The sequence below is a fragment of the Rana temporaria genome, chromosome 1 (assembly GCF_905171775.1).
Source record: "Rana temporaria chromosome 1, aRanTem1.1, whole genome shotgun sequence".
NCBI lineage: Eukaryota > Metazoa > Chordata > Amphibia > Anura > Ranidae > Rana > Rana temporaria.
Genome location: NC_053489.1, coordinates 602,551,398 through 602,562,958, shown reverse-complemented (window position 1 = coordinate 602,562,958; position 11,561 = coordinate 602,551,398). Strand labels below are relative to the sequence as shown.

General features: G+C 45.2%; 1 protein-coding gene across 1 annotated transcript; it reads left to right on the top strand.

Moving 5' to 3' along the window:
- Nucleotides 1-1,653: 1,653 nt before the first annotated feature.
- On the top strand, nt 1,654-2,630 carry LOC120925031 (mitochondrial import inner membrane translocase subunit TIM14-like). The gene is given in 2 exon segments (XM_040335932.1): nt 1,654-1,966; nt 2,513-2,630. Coding segments are annotated over 2 exon segments (363 nt in total). The 3' UTR covers nt 2,563-2,630.
- Nucleotides 2,631-11,561: the final 8,931 nt, after the last annotated feature.

Sequence of the window (11,561 nt, the reverse complement as noted above, 5' to 3'; positions counted from 1 at the left end):
ACTGGTCAAGGGGAAAGAGGCATGAGCGCCGGCGGGGGACACCGGGAAGAATAGGATCAGGGCTACTTTCTGCAAAACCAAATTAATGTAAGTTGTACAATGTAACTGTATTACTTTGTGTGTTCAATATCTAATACAGGTTTTATATAAATAAATAATAGCTGACCCTTATAAGCACCCCTGTCAGTGTTAAATGCTTTGTCTTAACTCTTTAACTGATACTTTTGCCTGAACACTTGGTCTGTTAAAGGAGGGTGAAAAATAACAAACTTGCTTGCAGGATCAACAGGTGAAAATAAAGTAATAATAGCCTAAAAACCATAATACAGCCACCACATCTAAGGACTGGTAAGCTAAAATTTGTTTTTTGAGATCCAATACCACTTTAATTATGAAGCTTATTACTAGCAACCAGTTACTTCTGCAGAGGGTTAACGTGTACAGCATTTTCTATAAAGAGATTACTAAAAATAATAATGTTTTTACAAGCAGAGCAGTGAAAGTTGCATTCTACAAGCAAATTGTTTTCTATAGCTGCTACATAAAAGAAGCCATACAGTACAATGCAGGACTCTGGTGCTGATGTAGGCAGTGTGGAAAACATTGCATGTTTAGACTGCAGAGCAGCTCCACCTGCGTGTGCACACAGATGCTGAGGAAAAAAGTACAAAATGTCTTGGCCTATAGCGGAGCAGAGCTTGTAGCAATTGGAAAGTGCCTAGGGGGATTCTTTGACAGGCTGGAGGGATTTAGATGGAGGAACAGTAGGAGAATCTATGCAATTTTAAATCAACAGACCCATATGTCAGACAGGTGAAGAAGAACAGCAAGAAAAAAAATGAATACATCTGGATGATTTTCCAAAAGAAAAGAAAAAAAAATATTCCTTAGCAATCAAAAGAAATACAAATTCTGCTATAGACAACACCAAATAGATAGCAGAGTGTACTTAAAGATTTTTTTTTTTCACCTGTAGCATAAAAACAATGTAGAAGTAAATGTATAGGCATAGCAAAAAAATATAAAAAATGCAGAAAATGTACCTGGAGGAAAATGTTTTCACATAATAACCATTTTCAGCATCTTATTATAGAGCGTGAACATACTGAAGTTTACAGCATGTATCTGCCTGTGACGATTCTCACTTGTCCAGGTCATTAAATATCTAAATTTGTGAGCAACATTCAATTGGACTCATTCCGTAATGTTGAAGATGTTTTGTAACTTTTCCAAGCAAGTTCTTCAGTTTTCATGAGTGTCCGAAAATACGCCATCATTTATAACTGACATCTCAGGAGGGCTTTATAAGTTTGTGGATACTGGACTTTTGTTAACACATCCAAAGGCTCAAGCAAAAACACAGGAACAGGGGTGGGGTGGGGTACCAGAACACATGGAGTAATACAGTCATCCCGTATGTAGCTGGAGGATCTTTAACAAACAACACTTCCCTGTGTCCTTCAAGTCCAACGATACACCTAAACAGAAGCTTGTACATCCAAAAGACCTAACACCCAAACACAAGCAAAAGTAACTTGAATACGCAGTGGAGCGTAGTGAGGAATGGGGAGATGAGGCAACCTCTCAAAAAATGAAGGGCCCCAGATTTCAGGCTGGGGGTAGAGTTGAATAGGTGTTCACAGAGCCAGCATTATGGCGAGTACGATGAAAGCGGCCGGGCTGACTCTCCCCATTGCCGGGTTTGCTGGACATTATGTTGTACAAGATTTCAGACACCTGGAGCCTCAAGTGAAGCAAGCTATATAGACCCTGTCAAAGTAGGCATTTGACAGTTATTACAAAGGTGCTTTTGAACCCAAAATGACTAAACGGGAAGCCGCCCTGGTGTTGGGAGGCAGCCTGACTGCAAATAAAATGAACATAAGAGAAGCCCACAGACGGATTATGCTGCTGAACCACCCTGACAAAGGCGGATCTCCATACATCACAGCAGGAATGTATTCTGGCCTAGGCCGACAAGGCCCAGGCCTAGGGCGGCACTTTGCAGGGGGCGGCCGGCCGTTTGCGATTTCACTGGGTCTGGTAAGAGGGCCTGTTGGCCATTATCCATTACAATTCCCAGGGACTGAGCCATTAGGAAGTGCCTAACCTGCTATTCTCTAGGCCTTATTGACCGCCACAATGTCCCTCTCTGTCCTCTTCCCACGGCGTCCCTCTGTCCTCTTTCCACGGCATCCTTTTCCCACGGCGTCCCTCTGTCCTCTTCCCACGGCGTCCCTCTGTCCTTTTTCCATGGCGTCCCTCGGTCCTTTTCCCACGGCGTCCCTCTGTCCGTCACCCACGGCAACCCTCTGTCCTTCTCCCAGGGCGTCCCTCTGTCCTTCACCCACGGCATCCCTCTGTCCTCTTCCCATGAATATGACAGGGCGGGTGTTAAATAAGAAGGGGTGTGGCTTTGACAGGAAGGGGTGGGTCATATTTAAATTAGGGGGTGCACAAGTTTAGTCAGGCCTAGGGCAGCACAAAACCTAAATACACCTCTGCATCACAGCCAAAATTAATAAAGCCAAGGATCTGCTGGACGGACAGACAAAGAAATAGCCGAATGCTCTGGACTTTTCTTTTCTAAATTCCTTATAGTCATTATCTGGAAGAATGTAATCTCCATTAATGGGAAATTCTTTACCAATAAATCAGCAGAATGGCCCAACATAGGATGGCAAATTCTACAAATCAAGAATCCGGTTTTCCTTCAACTTAAAGGAAAAGGGACATTTTTTAAAGACAGTTAGGTGCAAATTTGCACAGATGGGGCAACTGGTTTGCAATAGGTGTGAAAAAGGTCATCTACATAAAACTGGAGCAACCATCCCCGAACAAGGGTAGAGGTCCTCAACACCATCTGTCTTTTACATACTGTATAATGATATTTTAACATCTCTAACCTGACATTTTGGCAACAATTCAGCCATGTAAAGTGAAGGATTGGCGTTTATGAAGCTTTCCTGACACCAAAGATCGGATTATGTAACTAGAACAGGGGGGTTCCACAATTTTCACACCACCCATTCTGTCCTTAGACAATAATATCAGTCCTTCTATGATAATTGGTTCTGACTAGGTGCTACCTACAGTAAACACTGGGGTATCTTCCTGGCACTCATTGGAATGAAAAAGTGGTTTGGACACGCTATGAAGTGTCTTCAACATTACAGAAAAGGTCCAGTTGAAAGTGACTAACTACTACTTGATACTACATGCATCATTTTTGGCTAGACATTTTTGGAATCATGGCATGTTTTGAAGTTGCATTTATACATCTACATATTTACCTGCATTTATGGGAACATAAGCTAAAAGTAGCATTCAAACGCAAGAAAATATGGAATGGAGCTTCTGAAAATAATGCAGTCAAAAGCAGCACTTTAATTCCAGAGTAAAAAGCGATGAGTACAGCAGAAAATAGTTTGATTTTGCTTTACTTATTTTAGAGCAGGACAACAGCATTTTGAGGGCAGATGAAAATGTAATATTGCATATCAATTTCTTTATTTTAATGCAACCACTCGATGGAACTCAAGCTCAAGATAAATGTAGAATAGAATGAGAAAGAGGAGTGACTCATTCCTTATTGGAAGGCTCTGTCTGCTGTATTGTCACTTTAGCTAACCAATAGTGCTCTGGGTACACATTGTCCTATATCCTATGTTTTTTTGTAGTCCAGTGATTTTATATATACATATACTGTATGTAGGTAGGTGCAGTCTGTTTTCTCCTCTGCAGGTGGCGCTCATCTGCAGCAGCAGTGCAGAGGGAGATGAAGTCTGGAGAAACAGGGTTCTTCTATGGTTTTCTGAATGACTGGGGCAACAATCCAGTTGGATGCTGGTCGCCCATGTGTGTCTGGTGGCCATTTTAGGGGTGGCAGAGTTTATTTAAGAACCTGGCTCCTGGGTTTGGCATGCATTCGCATGTGGGTAGCATAGGGACAGGTTACCCATCTGTCAGGGAAAGCATTAGTAGTAGGAAAAGTTCCAGATGAGTTGGGAACACTTAGGGCTTCACACTCTCCTTGGACATCTTCCTGTTTTGGCTTGAACTGGCCAGGCTCCTCCAGACACACGCTGTCAGATTAGCTGAAAACTGCTCCGCTACATGCCGTTGGGCCTCCCTCCACTACCAGACTGTGTATGTCATTGCCGATGCATCACGCTGCACCCATCCACACATATATATATATATATATATATATATATATATATATATATATATATATATATCAATTTGAAAACATAAAGTCGTAAAAACTAAAACTGACTGTTATGGTTTTCCTTTATAAAGTATATAGCATAACCTAATACAGTACTAGGTCCGTTCACTGGTCTTTTATTTAACCTGACTCACTTTAAAACAGTTAATAGAAATGGTGAGAAACAATTCATAAACACATGTATCATAAATTCTCTGGAAGTGCAAAATGTTCCAGCCATCCCTGTCTACTAGCTCACTGTAATATTATAGCCATCCAAGAGAAGCAAGATTGTAATAATAACAGTCCATCATTGACTGATGATAAAAAATCTTTGTCTGTGAGCAGTTTAGAAGGACAAAACTATTTGGTTAAGGACCTACCGTATTTATCGGCGTATACCGTGCACTTTTTTCCCCTTAAAATCAGGGGGGAAATCGTGGGTGCGCAATATACGCTGATCCCCGCTGATCCCCCTAGAGCCGAGCCGAACAGAGTGTACTACGCGCTAGGCTCAGCCACACTCGGCTCCGTCCGCCGCAGCCTAGAGCCGAGCTGAGCCGAGCCGAGTGTACTGCGCACTTGGCTAGGCTCGGCCACGCTCCGCCCGCAGCCACGTGAGAAGAGCCGAGAGAAGCCGAGACAAGCCAAGAGGAGCCAAATACACAGGAAATCCGGCTCCTCTCGGCTCGTGCCAAATCCAAAAACGAACACCGGACACGCTGGAGGGAGACGGACACCTGGATGGAGGCCGCAGACGGACACCTCCAAAGCCGCAGACGGACACACTGGACAGAGACGGACACCTGGATGGAGGCCCCAGATGGACACCTCCAAAGCCGCAGACGGACCCCGCGCAAATAAGCCGCAAACGGACACCCACAAGGCTGGACGAACCCCGTGCAAGGCCGCAGACGGACGCCGGACAAGGCCGCCGATGGACGCCTTTCTAAGCTTGGGGTGTGCGTTATACGCCGCCGCGTGGTATACCCCGATAAATACAGTACTTGTCAACGTACAGACCAATCTTTGGCTGCCTAGAAAGTCCAGCTCTTCCTGGGGGCTTGCAAAAGTATTTCTGAACGAGTTTCAGAGGGACATTCCCAAGTGCATTGTAGTATGATGGCTAAACTGCTTCAGCTGCCTCACATCAATCTGAATAACAGTCACTAGTGGAAAATTTCTAGTACCTAATACGACTGTGGTGTTTGTGTCTAAACAGTTAGATGTTATTTTCATGTGCATATTAAATTATTAAAATTACCCTGATCTGTCCTAAAAGTGCAGAAAACTTGTGACGCCTGTACAGTACATATCTGAGTTTCTCAAATATGTTTCTTTGAAGCATCACTTCTGCCCTTCTCCCAAAACCCCCAGCTATAGTGCAGGGAGCCAGATGGGTTCCTCCCAACACATGCATCTAGTCATCAAGTCTGCTGTATATATATTTGCAACTTTATGGGGACAAAAATGCTGTGAAAATGTCTCAAGCATTCATCAAAATTTGTCACAAATAACCTCTGTATTTTGCTTTTTTTTTTTGTTTTTTTTTTAAGTGTATTTTTGTGCGTGTACTCGAGAGAGGAGCCGGACTGCAGGAGTTGGGAGTAGGCAGGCCTCCCCCAGAGGCAATCTGCCACCTTTTTCCATGCCCCGGGTGGCAATGGCGGGTGTGTGAGGGGGTCCTCCCACATAGCCCGCCCTACCTGCTCCGCTTTGAAGCCCAACGGGGCAGAGGGACTCCCTATAAGGGAGTGAGAGGATCTAGCCCGCTCAACCAGCCCCGTTAGTCCTTCGCCTCTCTTTTTAGAGACCGCGTGGTCAAAGTGCGTGCATGTTAACCCAATTTCGAGTGCGTGTAAGTGTGGTGTTTTTTTTTGTGGGAGGGGGGTGGGCGTACTAAGCGTAAGCTTACCTCGCATAGCACACCCACCGGGAGCCGGGCTGAGACCACCAAACTCAATTCACATGTAGCCGAGACCGGGATCCGAACCCCTAGCTGCAGAGGTGAATGGCTTGTCAGCGCAGTGCCAATCGCGTTGAGCCACCGCAACTCCCCTGTATTTTGCTTTTAATGTTTATTCCCTATTATTGTCAGCTCCATCCAGTGGCCATAATGCAGTATGTTATTGAAATACGGCAATCATGAAAATACTGCATGATGGAGCTGATGATCACAGAAAATAAACTTATTAGGCAAAATACTGTGATAATTGGCAACGGTTGTGTAAATGCTTGAGCTGTTCGAACAGCATTTCTTTAATAAATTGACCCTTAGCATCTTTTAAACCAGAACCCCCTGCAAAAAATAACTAGATAAAAGTAAAAATGTTGCTCAACCCACAACAGTAAAATCAGTCAGTATATGCAGCAAAGCATGCTTGTTATAATCACTGTGGAACCTAAGGGGTTAATCCTCCTCATTGTCTAAAAAGGCTGTTTAATCCTGTCTTCTCTGATCCTCCTCTTGTTTCACAGTCCCCAATCCACCTGCTGATAGAACAGAGCCTTGGGCCACTCTGCACATGCTCAGTTTGGTGTGTGTTGCTAGAGAGTTTTTTTTATCTTGGGAGAATGCATGTGATCAGCGCAGGGCCAGTCAGCAATGTCCAGACAGAGGATTTCTGCAGCCTCATAGGACAGTCAGAGTATAATGCAAACTCCTCCTACAAGCTTTAACCAGACACTCATACAAGCCATAAGACTGCTACAGTATATACTGCTGATGAGAAAATGTATTTAGCAGTTTATATTTACTAAAATAATTAAATCTCTATGTTTTGTGCACTGACCGGATATAGTGAATGCAGGATCCCGGGTTTAATAACATTTTAAAAGTTAAACTAAGTGTAGCGCTACCCCCTCAGGAGCCGCTGGTTGATTTGAGATCGGCGTATTAAGTTACCTCTAATCGTTGTCTAGGGTGATAGTAGTGAGTAGAGCAGTAAACGAATGTCCAATCAGTGAAATAGGTTTTCTGAATGCTTTATTTCTCGGCCCAACATGACCAACATCAACATGGAGGTGGGACAGGAAAGGTTGATGAAGTAAAACTTTGCAGTATCAGGCTTGGATGAAGAAGAAAGCAATGCTGCTTTCAGCAATAGTAGTACAGTTCGTCGCCACTCCAGCCGGAGTGGGTGAAGTGCCCTCGGACATACCCCTGCCATAGGCCTGGCAGCCGAAGTGTCACTTTAAGGATGCTGGGAGGAGCAGGTCTCTGCCACAGACCTGACTATGATGGGGCCTCTGCCACAGGCCTAGAACAAGCTAAATAGTTGAGCTTATCCTCCCAGTAAATTTGCCCTAGGGTCACCGGTTGACAGTGGAAGTGTACCTGTCAGTGTCCCAGTCACCAGATCCCCGATGGTTCTTTCAAGCCCTTATGGACAACCTGCCTCCGGGTTCTCCTCAAGCCGATCCCCCACCGAACGGCATACAGCCTGGGATTTCCTCAGTAGAAGGGGGCCCCTTTGTGACATCAGTTGCTCCAGGCCAGGAGAGCCCAGAGTCTGGAACTCCGCGCTGCGCACGACCCCAGGCCAGGTAGGCCATAGTAGTGGGGCCCGCGATGTGCGCACACCCTAAAGGTGGGTGCCGCACCTGGAATCAGGAACACGCGAAGAACCAAGAACAACGGCTTCCGCCACAGAAATACTCCTCCCCAGCATGCCCCGCGAGGGAAAACTCCTCTAGTTGGCTGCTGAGGAAAAGCGGCTCCGCCTGGACCTCTCTGGTGCCACCAGCCGCCCAGGGATGGTACCGCATCCCAAGAACGCAGTCTAACCCACAGAACAATCGGAATGAGAGCAAATTATCTCTCTCATTCCCCCACTAACTTTAGCGTAGCACCTTTAATGAAAGTAAGGGGGCGCTACATAAGAAAGCCAACTTTTGCTGCCATAATCAGCTTTAATCTAGATGTACCCCCCCCAAGTACTTTTTTCTGCCACTAGATGTCTTCATTCTAATGGCCAGTAGCATTCAAAACACTTCCTCTGAACCTAGATTGTCCTAGACTCACTTAAGCCTGTGATTGGACAATGAAAGGAGAAGCAGCATAATGATGAGCTCATCCTTCAGTCACCCTGCTTTCTCCTATCGACATGCTTCTTGTTGACAGATGAACTGAGTGACTCCTTCTGCTGCTACTTCCTCCCTCAATCCAGTTTTTCTATATGGAGACTTCAAACAACTGATAACCATGTCAAATTCAGGTACTTACACAGCTTGCATATACAAAGGCATTACATCATTATTTATTAATGATCGTGAAACTGCATTATTTCATAGAAACATAGAAAAGTGACGCAGAAAAAAAGTGGTCTATCAAGTCTGCCCGTTTTTTTTTTTTTTTTTCTTTTAAGTAAAGATCTATGTTTTTCCCAGGCATGTCTGAAGCCATTTACTGTTGACTTGCTCACTACCTCTGCTGAAAGTTTATTCCAAGTATCAACTACCCTTTCAGTAAAATAATAGGGCCAGATTCTTGTAGATTCCGCGGCGGCGTAGCCACGTAATTTAAAGGGGGCGGCTTGTATTTAAATTAAGCGCGCCCCCGCGCCAATCGTACTGCTCATGCGCCGGGCGGAAAAATAGCCCAGTGCGCATGCTCCAGCTCACAACGGAAAACGTCAACGACGCCGACGTGAGCGTCATTGACGTAAAGTCGTATTCGCGGACGACTTAGAAAAACAACGTAAACAACGGAAAAAGCCGACGCTGACCCGACGCTATACTTAACATGGCATACGACGGACCTTCGTAAACTTGCCCCTCATATAGCAGGGGCAAGTTTACGCTTACGGAAACGTCGTAAATTCACTGCGTCGTCCGCGCGTACGTTCGGGAAACTCGTGTAAATAGCTAATTTGCATAGACGACGGGTTAAACGCCGAGGCGAAACCTAGCGGCGGGAAAAAAAATTGCACTTAAGATCTGACAGCGTAAGAGCCTTACGCCTGTCAGATCTAAGGGATATCTATGCGTAACTGATTCTAAGAATCAGTCGCATAGATACGATGGCCCAGATTAGGACTTACGACGGCGCAAATGGCGTTGCGCCGTCGTAAGCCCTTTGAGAATCTGGGCCATACTTTCTAAGATTAGTTTTGAACTTCCTTCCAGTTAGTTGAAGTCCCCATGTTCTTGATTTTGGTTTTATATGGCAAACACTGCCCTTCTGAAACGTATTCACCCCCTTGATGTGTTTAACCACTTGCCGACCGCGCACCGTCGAAATACGTCCACAAGGTGGCTCTGCTGGGCGAGAGCACGTAATATGACGTCCTCTCTCCCAGCCGCCACTAGGGACGCGCGCCCCCCGCTCACCCCCGACTCCCGTGCGTGTGCCTGGCGGGCACGATCACCACCGGGCACACGCGATCGCTCGGTACAGAGCGGGGACCGGGAGCTGTGTGTGTAAACACACAGCTCCCGGTCCTGTCAGCAGGGGAAATGCTGATCTTCGGTTCATACAATGTATGAACCGAGGATCAGTGTTTCCCCTAGTGAGACCACCCCCCCCCACAGTAAGAACACACCCAGGCATACTTAACCCCTTCCCCGCCCCCTAGTGTTAACCCCTTCACTGCCAGTGGCATTTTTATAGTAATCCAATGCATTTTTATAGCACTGATCGCTATAAAAATGCCAATGGTCCCAAAAATGTGTCAAAAGTGTCCGAAGTGTCCGCCATAATGTCGCAGTACCGAAAAAAAAATCGCTGATCGCCGCCATAACTAGTAAAAAAAATAAAAAAATGACATAAAACTACCCCCTATTTTGTAAACGCTATAACTTTTGCGCAAACCAATCAATAAACGCTTATTGCGTTTTTTTTTTACGAAAAATATGTAGAAGAAAACGTATCGGCCTAAACTGAGGAAAAAAAATGTTTTTTTATATATTTTTGGGGGATATTTATTACAGCAAAATGTAAAAAATATTCATTTTTTTTTAAATTGTCGCTCTATTTTTGTTTATAGCGCAAAAACTAAAAACCGCAGAGGTGATCAAATACCACCAAAAGAAAGCTCTATTTGTGGGAAAAAAAGGACGCCAATTTTGTTTGGGAGCCACGTCGCACGACCGCGCAATTGTCTGTTAAAGCGACAGAGTCCCGAATCGCAAAAAGTACTCTGGTCTTTGGGCAGCAATATGGTCCGGGGGGTAAGTGGTTAAAGGTTTCAATCGTGTCTACCCTTTCCCTTCTTCCCTCCAGAATGTACATATTAGGTTCTTGAAGTCGCTCATGATATGAGTTATCCCCCAAACCTTTCACCATTTTTCTTACCCATCTCTGCACTCATTCTATTTTATCAATATAAGGCCTCCAGAACTGAACAAACATAGAATGTGTAGCGCATAAAACAAATAAATATCACCCAAATGAATGAATAATGCGTGCAACAATAAAAGTGATGACAACAGTGACAATAAGATCAATATTAAATACTGAAAAACACTAAATGATGTAAATAAAGGCCCAGATTCTCGTCCAGCGGCGTAATTTTGTCCGGGTGTAACGTATCTGCTTTACGTTACGCCTCCGCAACTTACACGGGCAAGTGCTGTATTCTCAAAGCACTTGCTCCATAAGTTGCGGCGGCGTAGCGTAAATCGGCCGGCGTAAGCCCGCCTAATTCAAATTTGGATCAGGGGGCGTGTTTTATGTAAAACTACTGTGACCCGACGTGATTGACGTTTTTGCGGAACGGCGCATGCGCCGTCCGTGGAATTTCCCAGTGTGCATTGCTCCAAAGTACGCCGCAAGGACGTCATTGGTTTCGACGTGAACGTAAATGACGTCCAGCCCCATTCACAGACGACTTACGCAAACGACGTAACTTTTTCAAATTTCGACGCAGGAACGACGGCCATATTTAACATTGGCTGCGCCTCATATAGCAGGGGCAACTATACGCCGGGAAAAGCCTAACGTAAACATCGTAACTTTACTGCGTCGGCCGCGCGTACGTTTGGGAATTCGCGTATTTAGCTAATTTGCATACTCGGCCTGGAATTCGACGGGAACCGCCACCTAGCGGTAAAAAAAAATGCAGTTAAGATCCGACGGCGTAAGATACTTACGCCTGTCGGATCTAATGGATATCTATGCGTAACTGATTCTAAGGCCAGGTACACACGATAGGATTGATCCGCGGATACGGTCCGCTGGACCGTATCCGCTGATAAAACCTCTGAGGATTTTGATCCGATGGAGTGTACTCACCATCGGAACGAAATCCGCGCCAAATTTACACCGCGGTGACGTGTCGTGCCGTCGCCGCGATTATGACGCGGCGACGTGTGCGACGCTGTCATATAAGCAATTCCACGCATGCGTCGA